At 42.1% G+C, this 16,394-nt stretch overlaps 1 protein-coding gene across 1 annotated transcript in view; it reads left to right on the top strand.

The window, feature by feature from the left end:
• LOC141057921 (follicle-stimulating hormone receptor-like) overlaps positions 1 to 16,394 on the top strand; it is a 266,317-nt gene that overhangs the window by 223,164 nt on the left and 26,759 nt on the right. Inside the window, exons 9-10 of the mRNA XM_073554030.1 lie at positions 9,815 to 10,003; positions 12,193 to 12,195. Of these exons, the coding sequence (XP_073410131.1) occupies positions 9,815 to 10,003; positions 12,193 to 12,195 (192 nt within the window). The remainder of the gene's footprint in view (positions 1 to 9,814; positions 10,004 to 12,192; positions 12,196 to 16,394) is intronic.

Here is a 16,394-nt window from a genome sequence, read left to right as displayed (position 1 = left end):
GTCAGAGGCTCGATGGCACAGGTGTGAAAAAAGTGACTACAGGATAAGGGAGATTTTGAATTTCTGCAGACACTTGTGGACACTGGACACTTTTGGATTGTGTGAGGCCCACTGAATATCAGAGCGCTATGTCACAGGCTCGATGGCACAGGTGTGAAAAAAGTGACTACAGGATAAGGGAGATTTTGAATTTCTGCAGACACTTGTGGACACTGGACACTTTTGGATTGTGTGAGGCCCACTGAATATCAGAGCGCTATGTCACAGGCTCGATGGCACAGGTGTGAAAAAAGTGACTACAGGATAAGGGAGATTTTGAATTTCTGCAGACACTTGTGGACACTGGACACTTTTGGATTGTGTGAGGCCCACTGAATATCAGAGCGCTATGTCACAGGCTCGATGGCACAGGTGTGAAAAAAGTGACTACAGGATAAGGGAGATTTTGAATTTCTGCAGACACTTGTGGACACTGGACACTTTTGGATTGTGTGAGGCCCACTGAATATCAGAGTGCTATGTCACAGGCTCGATGGCACAGGTGTGAAAAAAGTGACTACAGGATAAGGGAGATTTTGAATTTCTGCAGACACTTGTGGACACTGGACACTTTTGGATTGTGTGAGGCCCACTGAATATCAGAGCGCTATGTCACAGGCTCGATGACACAGGTGTGAAAAAAGTGAATTGTAGAATTGGGCAGAATAGGAATCTCCCTAGAGTGTAGGTCTGTAAGAACGGAACAAGTCCTCCACTTATCATTCCACAGTGACACACAGATAGCTTCACTGTGGCTGTGATAACAGCCGTTACACGGTACTGTGTGAGGAGCGTACACCGCTGTATGGTGTGAATAAATGCACGCTCAGTACCTCAGCAGGACAAAAAAATAAATTGGGATTGCTTTTAAAAAAGCAGTTTGCAGAGCAGTGGGGAAACAGCAATGCAGCTGTCAGGAAGCCTTAGAAGGCAGCCTAACAACCAACACCGCTGATCCACCACAATATAGCCTCCCCTTGCACTGCACACACAGTGACTGGTGTGTTGCACAGGCAAAATCGCTAGCAGCAGAAGCAGTTTTTTTGTCTTCTTCCCTGCCTAACGCTCTCCCTACAGAATCAGCAACCTCTCCCTATGCTAAGATCGGCAGAATTAAGATGGCGGTCGGCGTGCACGCCCTTTTATAACCCCTGTGACGCCCACCAAAGCAAGCCAATCACTTGCATGCCCTTCTGAAAGATGGTGGTGACCCCTGCCTATGTCATCACGTTGCCCACAGTGTCCGTGGATCCTGATTGGCTGAAAAAGAGCGCAAAACAAACTTTTGAAACGCGACTTTGGCGCGTAAGTCGCCGACCTCGTGGCCGACCTCATCCTAGGGTCGGGTTTCGTTTCATGAAACCCGACTTTGCCAAAAGTCGGCGACTTTTGAAATTTTTCGACCCGTTTCGCTCAACTCTACTTATGACTAGGGATGAGCGAGCATACTCGTGAGGATTCGGTACTCGGCGAGTAATGCGGTACTCGAATCCTCGCGAGTATTTCACTACTCGCCTCGCAATATTCGCAACAGCCCGCACAGTCCCCGCACAGCCCTGCACTGTCTCGCACAGCATGGCACAGACCCCGCACACCCAGCATGGCCCACCACAGTCCCACACAGCCCAGCACAGTCCCGCACAGTACCTGCAAAGCCCTGCACAGTCCCGCACAGCACGGGGCACAGTCTTCGCACAGGCCAGCACAGTCCCGCACAGCCCGGCACAGTCTTCACACAGGCCAGCACAGTCCCGCACAGCCCGGCACAGTCTTCGCACAGGCCAGCACAGTCCCACACAACCCGGCACAGTCCACACACAGGCCAGCACAGCACGGCACAGTCTTCGTACAGGCCAGCACAGTCCCGCAAAGCCCGGCACAGTCCCCGCACAGAGCAGCACAGTCCCACATAGCCTGGCACAGTCCCCACACAGGCCAGCACAGTCCCACATAGCCTGGCACAGTCTTCGCACAGTCCCCGCCCAGTCCATTACAGTCCCCACCCATTAATCGCATTTCCCATAGACTTACATTGGACTCGGTACTCGTTACGAGTACCCGAGTATTAGGAGGTACTCGTAACGAGTACAGCGAGTCTGAATACTACAGTACTCGCTCATCCCTATTTATGGCACTAAGACAAGAGTGTTTTCAGTCTCACAATTTCACGTTGTGGTTGATGACATGCATTGCTACCACAGATGACAACAATGAGGACAATCATTGCCAGGGAGTGCAGGAAGAACTAAAGAGCTGTGCAGAGGATTTTGTCAAAGAACCAAAGGACTGTGAGGGATACCAGGGAAGGTGGTGGCTGCATAAAGACAGGTGAGAATCTAGGACAATTTACTTTTTATTCATTGGGGCTTTGAGGTCTGAAGAGAGACTTTTCGTGGCAATCATGGCACTTTTGATTCAAACTGAATTTCTGAAAATATTGGTTTCTAGTAAGATTTTGATATTCATTTTGTATGTATCCAGCAAAACAACATCTTTTGTGTTGCCACCAACCAACACATGACCACGTGGAGAGAAAATGTCAAAAAAACAAAAACTGGTGTAAACGACAAAGGAACTGTGATGCAAGCATTTTGTTTTTTAATCCCTTCCCTCTGTTAATTATGCTTTGGGGACCAGAGAATAATAAAAGTTTTTAAGAGCAATTGGGTCACTTTTGATTTGGACCTGATGGTATTCAGGCCGAATCAAATTTACCCTTCAATATGAGCGTATCTGCCCAAACCAAATTTTTCAAGAGTCACTCATCTCTAACCAAAGTCATTGCACATTTTTTGCCAATCTCCAAAATGTAAAAGAAAAGAAAAGAAAGTTCTAGTGACTAACAGGCAACAGAAACATTAGGTATTCAGAAGGTCAGGTCTACTAATTTTATACATGGCACAGAGCCATAGGATCTCAATGTACTACCACTTGGTGCTTCTTGTGATGTCTCACTTTGTAGAAATTTTGTAAAGTCTTCTTTGTGGAATAGTCTGTAGCAGATCTTCCCTAAGATATGGTAACTCATGAAATGTGGCTTGATATTTTTAATCCTCTATAGTAAATGGAAGGCATCAGAGGATGTGGCGACAACTCATGTACTTATATCTGTGAAGCATTGCTTTAGTCTGTTTTTCAGTTCACAAGGACTATCATTGGTCTACTACAGTAAATCAGCAGCAAATGGTCCCTAAAGAATTTCCATCTGGAAAAAGAAGAAAGACACAGACCTTTAATATGCAATTCAACTGAATATAGTTTATAAAGCATATGGTTTGTCTTTGATCTATAATCTATATATAAAATATTTCACAGCAAAGCTGGAAAAAATGAAGCGGAACCAAGTAACAAAATAAAATTAGAATGGATCAGTAATTTCCAGGGGGACGGGACAAAATTATATTATTAAAGTGATTTTAAATTTATTTGCTAAAATTCTACTTTATATATCATATTTGTAACTATTTTTGCAAGATTTCCTCTCGAAAAACAAAACTTTCACACTTTTAGTATCTTTGATGCTTGTGAAAGACTAGTCTGCATATTATACAGTATAAACAGTTGTGTTAAAAGGTGTTTGCCCCCTTCCTGATTTCCCATTCTTTTGCTTGGATGCTTGTCACACTTACAGTAAATGCCTCAGTTCACCAAACAAATTTAAATATTAGACAAAGATAACACAAGTAAACAAAAATTGCAGTTTTTAAATGAAATTCTTTATTACTAAGGGAAAAAGAAATCCAAACCTACAGGGCCCTGTGTGAAAAAGTGATTGCCCCAAAAAACCTAATAACTAGTTGAGCAACCCTTAGCAGCAACACCTGCTATCAAGCATTTGCGATAACTGCCAATGAGTCCTTTGCAACGCTTTGGAGGAATTTTGGCCTACTCATCTTTGCAGAATTGTTGTAATTCAGCTACATTGGAGGGTTTCCAAGCATGAACTGTCTTTTTAAGATCATGCCACAGCATCTCAGTCGGATTGAGATCAGGAGTTTGACTAGGTTACTCCAAAGTCATAATTTTGTTTTTCTTAAGCCATTCAGAGGTGGACTTGCTGGTGCGTTTAGGATCATTGTCCTGCTGGATAACCCAAATGTACTTCAACTTAAGGTGATGAACAGATGGCAGACATTTTCTTTCAGGATTTTTTGGTAGACAGTAGAATTCATTTCATGCTTCCACTTATCAAAGCAACCTTCCAGGTCCTGAAGCAAAAAAACAGCTGCAGATCATCACACTACCACCGCCATATTTTACTGTTGGTATGAGTTTTTTTTTTAAATGCGGTGTTACTTATATTCCAGATGTAATGGGACATACACCTTCCAAAAATTTAATCTTTTGTCTCGTCAGTCCACAGAGTATTCTCCCAAATGTCTTGGAGATCATCAAGATGTTTCTTTGTAAAACTGAGTTGAGTCTTTATGTTCTTATTGCTCGGTAGCGGTTTTCATCTTGGAACTCTGCTTTGCAGGCCATTTTTGCCAGTTTCTTAGGGTGGAATCATCATGAACACTTATCTGAACTGGCAGGCAAGTGAGGCCTGCAGCTCTTTCGATGCTGTTGTGGGTTCTTTTGTGACATTCTTGGGGTTATTTTGGTCGACCAGCCACTCCTGGAAAGGTTCATCACTCTTCAATATTTTTGACAATTGTGGATTATGACTCTCACTGTTGTATGCTGGAGTCACAAAGCTTGAGAAATAGCTTTATAACCTTTCCCAGACTGATAGATCTCAATTACTTTGTTTATTATTTGTTTAAAAATTTCTTTGAATTATGGCATGATGTCTAGCTTTTGAAGTTCTTTTAGCCTATTTCAATTTGTCAGGCAGGTCCAATTTAAGTGATTTCTTGTTTGAGAACATTTGTGGCAGTAATCAGGACTGGGTGTAGATAAGGAATTTGAACTCAGCTTCCCAAATATGTGATAAATCACAGTTAATTTATGTTTTAAAGGGGAGGCAATCATTTTTTCACACAGGGCCCTGTAGGTTTGAATTTCTCTTTTCCTTAATAATTAAGACCTTCATATAAAAACTGCATTTTGAAATTACTTGTGTTATCTTTCTGTAATATTTTAATTTGCTTGGCGATCTGAAACATTTAAGTTTGACAAACATGCAAACGAACAGGAAATCAAGAAGGGGCATACACTTTTTCACACAATACTATACAGTGGCATGTAAAAATTTGGCACTCCTGCTCAAAATTACTGTTATTGTGAACAGTAAAGCAAGTTGAAAATGTTTCTTTCAGTTTTATGAGATTACTGGATCCTCTTGCAAGCACTGCTATTTTTAGGTCTACCCACAGATTTTCAATGATGTTCTAATCAGGAGACTGTGAGACTGTGAGGGCCATTGTAAAACCTTTAGCTTGCCCCTTTTGAGCTAGTCTTTTGTGGATGTTGATGTGTGTTAGAATCATTATCCATTTGTAGAAGCCATCCTTTTATCAACTTCAGCTTTTTACAGATAATGTTATATTTGCATCAAGAATTTGTTGAAATTTCATTGAATCCATTCTTCCTTCTACCTTTGAAATGTTCCCATGCCATTGGCTTCAATACAACCCCAAAGCATGATTGATCCACCCCCATGCTATATGGTTGCAGAGATGTTCTTTTCATGAAATTTTGTCCCCTTTTTCCTCCACACATACCTTTGATCATCATGGACAAAGAGTTCTATTTTATCTTCATTTGTCCACAGGACTTGTTTTCAAAATACATCAAGATACATCAGGCTTGTTTAGATGTTGTTTTGCATATTTATGATGCTGAATTTTATGATAAGGACTCAGGAGAGGTTTTCTTCTGATAACTCTTCCGTGAAGGCCATATTTATGCAGTAGAACAATGTACTGCAAATCCAGAGTCTGCCAATTCTTTTATTAAGGCTTTTTGCAGACAAGTAGGGTTTCTGATTTGCCTCTCTAGCAATCATATGAGCAACTCTCACTGAAATTTTGCTTGGTCATCCAGACCAAATCTTGACCTTCACTGTTCCTGTTAAATGCCATTTATTAATTACAATTCGAACTAAGGAAAGACTAGCTTGAAAACCCTTTTCTATCTTGTTATAGCCTTCTCCTGTTTTGTGGGCTTCCACCAATTTCATTTTCAGAGTGCTTGGCAGCTGCTTAGAAGAACCCATGGCTGCTGTTTTTTAGCATAAGGTTAAAGGAGGCTGCGTTTTTATAAAGCTGGGAAATTTAGCATCACCTGGCCTTTCCTAACGATGATAGTGAACAAGCCATAACCCTAAAAAACTAATTAAGGTCTGAAACCTTGGTTAAAGTTATTTGAGCACACAAATATCTAAGAGTGCCCAAACTTTTCCATCTGCCCATTTTCCTTTTTGTAATTATTACAATGTAAAAGATGAAAATATACTGTATATATATATTTGTTTTTACCTAAAATACAAAGAAAATTTGACATTTTTACCTTTTGGACACTAAGAGATCATTTTATAGTCAACTTTCTTAACTTTTCACAATAACAGTAATTTTGACCAGGGATGTCAACATTTTATCATATCATCTAGACAGCAGGCACTGAGAAGCATCCTACACTGCCTGTCAGATCGCTGATCTGACACAGTGCAGTGCAAAGTGTCAGATCAGCGATCTGACACTATATAGTGTTGTCCCACCTTGGGACAGTGGATACAAAGTGTAAAAAAAATACAAGTGTAAAAATATTTTTTAAAAATCATAAATAAAGAAAAAAAAATATTCCCCAATAAATTCATTTCTTTATGTAAAAAAAAGTACACATATTTAGTTTTGCTGTGTCCGTAACGACCTGCCCTATAAAACTGTCCATCCAGTTAACCCCTTTAGTGAATTCCTTAAAAAAATGCAAAAAAAATGCTTTATCTTCATTACCATTGAACATAAAGTGGAATAACACGCGATCAAAAAGAAGGATATAAATAAGCATGGTACCGCTGAAAACATCATCTTGTCCCACAAAAAATGAGCTGCCACACAGCACTATCAGCAAAAAAATTAAAAAGTTATAGCTCACAGAATAAAGCGATGCAAAAATAATTATTTTTTATATAAAATTGTTTTTATTGTATAAAAGAGCCAAAACATAAAAAATATAATTGAGGTATTGCCATAATCGTACTGACCAGAAGAATAAAACTGCTTTATCAATTTTACCACTCGCAGAACAGTATAAACGCACCCCCCAAAAGAAATTCATGAAATGCCAATTTTTCTTCACTCTGCCTCCCAAAAATCGGAATAGAAAGCGATCAAAAAATGTCATGTGCCCAAAAATGGTACCAATAAAAACATCAACTCGCCCCTCAAAAATTAAGACCTCACATGACTCTGTGGGACAAAATATGGAAAAATTATAGCTCTCAAAATGTGATGATGCAAAAACTATTCTTTCCAATAAAAAGTGTCTTTTAGCATGTGACAGCTGCCAAACATAAAAACCGCTATAAATAGTAAATCAAACCCCCCTGTTATCACCCCCTTAGTTAGGGAAAAATAATAAAATTAAAAAAATGTCTTTATTTCCATTTTCCCATTAGGGTTAGGTTTGGGGTTAGGGCTAGGGTTGGGATTAGGGTTAGGGATGTGTTGGGGTTAGGGTTGGAGTTAGAATTGTGGGGTTTCCACTATTTAGGCATATCAGCTCTCCAAACGCGACATGGCATCTGATCTCAATTCCAGCAAAGTCTGCGTTGAAAAAGTCAAACGGCGCTCCTCCCTTCTGAGTTCTGCCATGCGCCAAAACAGTGGCTTACCCCCACATATGGGGTATTGGTGTACTCAGGACAAATTGCACAATAACTCTTGGGGTCCAATTTCTTCTGTTACCCTTGGGAAAATAAAAAATTGGGGGCAAAAATATCATTTTTTGTGGAAAAAATATGATTTTTATTTTTATGGCTCTACGTTATAAACTTCTGTGAAGCATTTGAGGGTTGAAAGTTCTCACCACACATCTAGATAAGTTCCTTGGGGGGTCTAGTTTCCAAAATGGGGTCACTTATGGGGGGGTTTCCACTGTTTATGCACATCAGGGGTTCTCCAAAGGCGACATGGTGTCCGATCTCAATTCCAGCCAATTTTGCGTTGAAAAAGTCAAACAGTGTTCCTTCCCTTTCGAGCACAAAGAGTGGTTTACCCCCACATATGGGGTATCAGCGTACTCAGGACAAATTGCACAATAACTCCTGTTACCCTTGGGAAAATAAAAAAAAATTGGACCTGAAGTAATTTTTTTTGAAAAAAGTTAATTTTTTTTTTTTAAACATTCCAAAAATTCCTGTGAAGCACCTGAAGGGTTAATAAACTTCTTGAATGTGGTTTTTAGTACCTTGAGGGGTGCAGTTTTCAGAATGGTGTCAGTTTGGGGTATTTTCTATCATATAGACCCCTCAAAGTGACTTCAAATGTGATGTTGTCGCGAAAATAAAATGGTATTGTAAAATTGAGAAATTGCTGATTAACTTTTAACCCTTATAATTTCCTAACAAAAAAAAAATGTAGTTCCAAAATTGTTCTGATGTAAAGTAAACATGTGGGAAATGTTATTTATTAAGTATTTTGTCTTCCATATCTCTGTGATTTAACGGCATGAAAATTCAAATTTGAAAAATTGAGAAATTGTCAAAATTTTTGCCAAATTTCATTGTTTTCACAAATAAATGCAAGTCATATCAAAGAAATTTTACCACTAACATGAAGGACAATATGTCACGAGAAAACAATGTCAGAATCACCAGGATCCACAGAAGTGTTACAGAGTTATTACCTCATAAAGAGACAGTGGTCAGAATTGTAAAAATTGGCCCGGTCATTAACTTGCATAGCACCCTCGGGGGTAAAGGGGTTAAGGAGTGGTGTTCCATGCCCCCATACAAAGTGGGACAGGAAGCTAGATCGACATGATGTATGTGTTTGTTGTGCTCTTGCGGCAGGCACAGTTTCACCTTGCCCATGGCCTCGGCCTGTGCGCTCACCATCAGCATCACATCCACTTCTCCATCCCTTACCACGATCCTTGCTCATTTAAAATGACATATGATGTATCCCTGTTGAGAAAACATTGCAGACAGTATTACATTGCCAGCAAAATTTGCCCTCTACAGATGGACGTATAAGGCTAGTTTCACACTAGCAAATGGCCGAGCTGCGGAGGGATGCGGGCTTCCTCTGTGAAGCTCTGCTGACAGCCGCAACTCCTCCGGTCAGCTTCACCTACATCGGCATACGGCCTGCCTACCCTATCTTTAACATAAGGTACGCAGGCCATGCCGATGTATGCGGATGCCTCCGCAAGCGTCGCTTTGACAGTGCGGCGACCGCACCAAAATGTGCAACTCATTGCGTTCGATGCGGTTCGCCGCACCGTCAAAACGACGCATGCGATTTTGGAGTGGGGGAAAAAAAATCGGGAAACCCAGAGGAAACCCACACAAACACGCGGAGAACATACAAATTCCTTACAGATATGGTCTTTGGTGGGTTCTGAACCCAAAATTCCAAGTCTACAGTGTTAAACACTGAGCCAACATACTGCCCATATTTACCGCTATAGTCGTGGTTTCTGCCTGTTAGGAGACCTGACGCATTTCCTTTAAGTCATGAAATATAGATGTGAGCAGAAACTTAATGAACACTGGTGGCTCCCAGAAATTGTAGGTAGGTGATATATTGCATCTTACAAAAAGAAATGCTCTTCTTTATAAAATATGTTTGGTTTTCTCTTTAAAATATGTTTGATTTTCTCTTTAAAGGGATATCTCAAAAACTCAGATCAGCTCTTTACCTAATGAAGGATTGGATGCCATTAAGAAATTGAAAGCTAATCATGTTTATAACCTTAAAAAGCTCCCTCCTTTGGAAAAGTTTTCCGATCTTGTTGATGCAGATCTGACTTACCCAAGCCATTGTTGTGCTTTCGAAAACTGGAAAAAACAAAAAAGGTATGTTGCTTTTAGGGTGAGTGTACAGAGTGCGGATTCACCTGAGGATTTTTCAGCGCGGATTTGCAGGTAAAACCACAGGTAAAGTGACCTGTGGCTTTCCTGTGGATTTGCCAGCGGTTTTCCCCTGCGGTTTGACACCTGGACAATGGAATTGACATGCCGCAGATTTAAAACCCCAGCAAATCCGCGAGAAAAAATCCACACCGTGGGCACTGCGGTTTTGAAATCCCATTGGCTAACATGGTACTGTACATTGCTTGCGGATCCGCAGGGCCAAATCCGCTGCGGATCCGCAGAAGAATCCGCAGCATGTGCACATACCCTTAGCTTTGATAATAAATATCCATTGAAAATGATATTTTGTAACACTGACCAAGCCAAGGTCATATGGAGAGTGTTGGTTTTGCTCAATATTCATTAAAAGGCAAAGTGCCATGGCGGCATGCATGCAAACCTTCGGTAACCTAAAGAAATATGCACTCTGCAAAATTAGAAAAACTTGTTCTCGGGCATTGAAATTACAATGTGCGTCTCCCATGTTATTAACCTAATAATATGACATGCAGGATTCCGGTATAGTATTGATTGCGAACATATGGGCCCAGGAAAAGGCAATTAAAATAAATTGTGTGTGAAATAGGAACTGCGTTCACCTGAGGTCTTCTGAGTTATATCACTAGAACTTTCATGTCATTTTTCAGTGTCGTGGCGCAACATGATATACAGTAGATATAATGCATAGAATCTGCCATTCATAACATTACAAAGACAAAATGCTGTAGGTGCTGAAAGCTGTGAATTTTGCCAACTGTCACTGAAAAATTACACGCTGTATCATAGAATCTGTGATATTTTACCTTTGCCTATGTATTTTTCCCTTTTATATAAATTTAAGTAAATTAAGAAATTATACTACTAAACATTTAGGCTATGGGCCCACGTAGCGCTTTAAAACGCACACTAAAAACCGGACTCCTTCCCAGAAACCGCACATTTTTTTCCGCGATTTTACCTCGATTCTGTTCGCGATTTTGCCGCGATTTTCTCAAGCACTTTCTAAGCGATTTGAAGGATCGCTTGGAAAGTGATTGACAGGTTGGTCACACTCATCAAACATAGTGTTTGACAAGTGTGACCAGGTTTTTACTATTGAGGCCGCCTATGCAGCATCAATAGTAAAAGATAAAATGTTAAAAATGATAAAAAAAATAAAAAAATCGGGGTATATTTACCTTCCGACGTCCCGATGATTGTTGTTAGATCAGTGTAGGTATGACCAGAAGAAGCATCACCAATTGCCAGAATGGAGCAACCAGATCCCCCATTACCGACCAGCCAGAGCAATCTTCATCATTGCTATAGACAATGAAAGAATTGACAGGGTATACGTGAGACCAGTAGAGATGAGCCAATATTTCAATATTCGGTTCGGATTATGATCTCCGATTTTGTAATATTCACTGATTTATTCGTCGAATATTTGTCGAACATTGGCAAATGCCATTGGAGTCAATGGGAGGCAAAAACAAAGGCATACACAACACCTTTAAACGAGCTCAAAATATGCCAAAGCACATCAAATTAGGGGCAGACACCAGAAAAATGGCCACAATTCACGCACAGTACAAATTTTAGAATCGCACGCCAGCTATCTGCAATGCATGAAGTATCAGGGTCTGGGCCAGCATTTGCAGCTTTGGATTGAACTTCAAATTAAGATGAGGTAGGTGAGGCATCAGTGTAGGCCTGTTGTGCGTGGAGCCCTGATACCACATGCAACAGCTTAATCCGCTTTGATGCTCAGCCAAACTCAGGTGGCACAAAAATCAGTTTCGTAGACTACTATTATCAGAAAAATCTAAGGATAGTAACACGGATAGTTGGCTGAAAGTAAATGTAGGCCTCCGAGAGCAGCAGGCCTCCTGCTACAGGCAACACACATGAAGGAGACCCAACCAGGAGTCTACACATTTCCAAAAATTAGTGTCAGACACCACCAAAGTGGCATCAATTTCACTAGAGTGGAACTAGTATAAAGGGGACCGTCACCTTTTCCACAACAGCCAACCCAGCAGATGGAGACTGTAACGGGCAAGGTGGGGGAACCACTGTGCTATAGCCCTCGGAAAGCCTGGTGGGGCGTAACTTTAGGTGGACTACCAAATCCGACCTCGGATAAGTGGCAGCAGGTGACACTGTGAGACAAAGAGGAACAAGGAAGTGGCACTAGGTTCTACTCCAGGGTTGAGCTACAGAGTGTTGCAGTGGACCCCCTAGAGTGGGTAGGCTGATACGATCCAAAGAAGGGACAAAAAATGCAGTCAGGCCCTGTCGGGACACTGGAACCATGGGTTCAGATGGGACCAGCTGAGGAAGAGAAAAGCACTGGCAGGTGGGGATTGGACTGACAGATGGGCACTTGCAGATGAAGGCTGGACCAGGTGTTGAACAGATGGGCACTGGCAGGTTCAGGTTGGACCAGGTGTTAAAAAGATGGATGCTGGCAGATGCGGGCTGGACAGGCTGTTAGATAGATAAGCGCTGGCAGCTGCAGAATGTCATGATCACGTGTGTCTGGTCGCAGATGATGCCGCAAGGCGAACCCATAACACACGTGACCCTGGATACACCGCCTCCAGTGGGGCGAATTTAAATAATAGAACGTGCAGGTGGATACGCCACCTCCACCTGGCGAATTTAGGAATTACACGTTAACATATACATTTCTGGAAACACCGCCTCCAGTACGGTGAATTTAAATAATAAGGGGGGAACCTGGGTAACTTTAACAATGGTGGGCCCTGCGATAGGGAATGGGGGACGTGGAGACCTCCTAAGCTCAACTGAGCCAGTGTCCCTGCACTCCTAACTTTCCCTATACAGGCTCCGAACCTGTCGCCGCACGCGAACCTTAACCCCTTGCTCGCCCTGACCCTAAACCCTCACAAGGGAATGGGTCGGTGCGGAGACTAATCCCACCACTGCACTAATAACACACATGAGGAAAGAGACAATACAGGGGGAACACCACTTAGCTTTGTTCTGTTGCGTACGCTCCTAGCAACAGAGCCCACCACCTGTGTGCAGCTTCTCCACCCTGATCCATCACCATAACTGGATCCATCACCATCATGCAGCCTGGGAGCAGAGTCCATCACCACTTGCAGCAGTCCAGTACACAGAGTCCCAAGATGAGTCCAGCCTCTGCCAAGAATCCAAGCATGCTCGAGTCCAGTTCTCAGCAACCAAGTCGAGCATGCTGAGTGCAACTCTCTTCCTAGTCGCCACTCCTCTAAGCCATGCCCGCACTTCCTGCCGACACCATAAACTGCGACTCCACCAGGCCATGCCAGTCCTTCCTGCAGACACCATTAGCTGGCACTCGTTCTCTCTGTCTGACTGCGCAGGACTCCTATCCAGCTCCATCCTTCCACCAGGCTCTCCAACAACTCAGCAAGAAATATCACCAGCAGTGATAGCACACACACAGCACACCTTTATAGGGTGTCACACCTGATTAATAATTAAGTGCAAAACCTAACCTAAGGTGCGATACCACTAACCACCACCGGGGACAGTCAAAACACCTTGGAACTTAACCAAAGTAAAAAAAGTTCACTTTGTGCTTTTAATACCGCCAGATCCAACACTGGATAATGACACTGTTAGACAGATGAGCACTGGCAGGTGCGGGCTAGACCGGCTGAGGAACAAAGGAGCACTGGCAGGTGCCGATTCGACCAGGTGTTGAACAGATGGTCACTGACAGATTCAAGCTGGACCATGTGTTGAACAGAAGGGCATTGGCAGTTGCAGGTTGGACTGAGTGTTAGAAAGAGGAGCACTGGCAGGTGCAGACTTGACGGGTGATGAACAGATGGGCACTGGCAGGTGCAGGCTGGATCTGGTGTTGAACAGATGGGCACTGGCAGGTGTGGGTTAGACCAGGTTTTAGACAGAGGAGCACTGGCATATGCGAGCTGGAACAGCAGTTAGACAGACGAACACTGGTAGATGCAAGCAGGACCATCTTATGGACAGAAGAGCACAGAAAGGTACTAGCAGATGGGTACATGGTAGACAAACAGATGGGTGGACCTGGGGAGCCTGACAACTAGCAAACATGCAAGACAAACTAGCAACTTTGGTCAGGCAACTCCATATTGGAGGAAGATCCTTAAATAGAAAGTGTTGCCCACCTATTGGCAGGGAACACCTTAGGGCGATGTGTACAGTCCCTTTAAGAGGAAATGTGTACGTGTACCCTAAGCATAATGCCTGGGGACCTGCGAGCAGTGCATGCACTTCAGGCCTGGGCAGACATGGATGAAGAAGGAAGTGTGGGACAAGCAGGGGCTGCAGTTGTGATAACGTCTCTGATGGTAGAGTGAGGCAGAATGCAAAGCGCCGATGCTACAGAAGCCCAATCAGGAGTCTCCACATTTCCAAAAATTAGGGCCTGACACCACCAAAATGGTATCAATTTCACCACAGTAGAAATAGTATAATAGGGACCGACACCTTTTCCACTACAGCCAACCCAGCAGATGGAGACCCAATCAGGAGTCTTCAAATGTAAAATAATTAGGGGCAGACAACAGGAAAGTGGCATCAATTGAACCAGAGTACAAGTAGTATAATTATTTTTATTTATTTTTCTAGCGCCATTTATTCCATGGAGCTTTACATGTGAAAAGGGGTCACCAACTGGTAGAAAATGTGAGACCCTGCCCACGAGGGTGCACAAATAATCTACAAGGGATGGGTGAAGATACAGTAGGTGTGGGTACAGCTGGTCGTGCAGTGGTGGGGTTAACTGCAGGTTGTATGCTTGCTTGAGCAAGCTTGAGTTTTATCCCGCCACCAACACACTATGAACTTGGACCTCATGAAAGAGACCAACCCATAAGCGCCTTCTTGCAGAATGATCTGCAACATTATTGTTGCCCGTATTGTTAGGATTCGAAATAGTGCTGAATACTGGGTTACCAGTCTGTTCGATCCATGATAGAGAAGTATGTTTTGCCAGTTGGTCTCCCATCTTCATGGAAAGGGATGGGCCCATGCTGCAGTATCAAAACATGCTTGCAGACAATCTTGACAGTGGTTTTCCCCAAGACAGCAGTGAGGCACACAGTGTGCATCACAGTGACAGACTTCCAACCCTAGGAACAAAGAGTCATCAATTCAAAAACATTTGCAGCCTTGCAATGCTGGGGTCCTGGTTTCCAACCCCACCAAGGACAGCATCTGCAAGGAATTTGTAAGTGCTCCCAATACTGCTCCAAACCCTGTCCAATGCTTAAATGTGGCATGGTTTCAGGACCAAACTATTAGCACAAAGAATTTATATTGTGAAATGTGGACTCTTGGCTGAAGCACAATACCAGTACAAAATAATTAAAAGATAAAATGTGGCTTGCTTTATGTAGCATGGTAGTAACAGAAAAAAAATGTTTTTGTTTTACTGTGGATGAGCCTTGGATACAGCAGAATCTCAGCACAAAAGAATTACAACCTCAGATGTGGCCAACTTTTTGGAGCACGGTAGTAACAGAACAAATTTATATTTTATCATGTATACCTCTGTATGGAGAACAATATTTGCACCAAAGAATGAAAAGATGAAATGTAGCCTGCTTTAGGTAGCATGATTAGTAAGAAAACCAATTTCTATTTTTATCATGTGTACCCCTTTATGGAGAACAATATCAGGACCCAAAAATTTCAAACTGACATCTGGCCTTCTGTATGAAGTTACTTACAGAAGAAAGTATTTTTTTTTTTACTGTGGATGAGACCTTTATAGCATAGAATATATGCTCCAAGCAATTTCAAACTGAGATCTTTCCTACTGTATCGAATTAGTAACATAAGAAAGTATTTTTTACTGTGGATGAGGCCTGTATAACATAGAATATATGCTCCAAATAATTTCAAAATCAGATCTTGCCTGCTGTATCACATTTTTCACAGAAAAAAATATTTTTTTTAATCTGCATACAACTGAATATCACCAGCACTAAATTACAAGGTGAGACGTGCCTTGCTGAATCACGTTAGCAACTGAGAAAAAGAGATTTTTAAAGGTCTTTGTCTCTGGACCTCACTCAGCTGTACAGAAAGAGGAATTTCACCGCTAGTAAATGACAGAGTGAAATATGGTATGCTGAGTCATGTTAACAACTGCAGAAAATATTTTTTTTTACTGTGCAACAGCTCTGAACACAGAACAATTTCACCACCACTAAATGAAAAAGGTTAGATATGGTGTGCTGAATCACATTACCAACAGCCCCCCAAAAAAATTTTTTACAGCCCAACAGCTGAAATCACAGAACAATGTCACTGACACTAAATGACTTGCTGCATCACATTTAACAACTGA

Source organism: Dendrobates tinctorius, unplaced genomic scaffold, assembly GCF_039654945.1.
Source record: "Dendrobates tinctorius isolate UK_male_01 unplaced genomic scaffold, ASM3965494v1 ptg000205l, whole genome shotgun sequence".
Classification (NCBI taxonomy): domain Eukaryota; kingdom Metazoa; phylum Chordata; class Amphibia; order Anura; family Dendrobatidae; genus Dendrobates; species Dendrobates tinctorius.
This window is presented reverse-complemented; position numbering and strand designations above follow the sequence as displayed.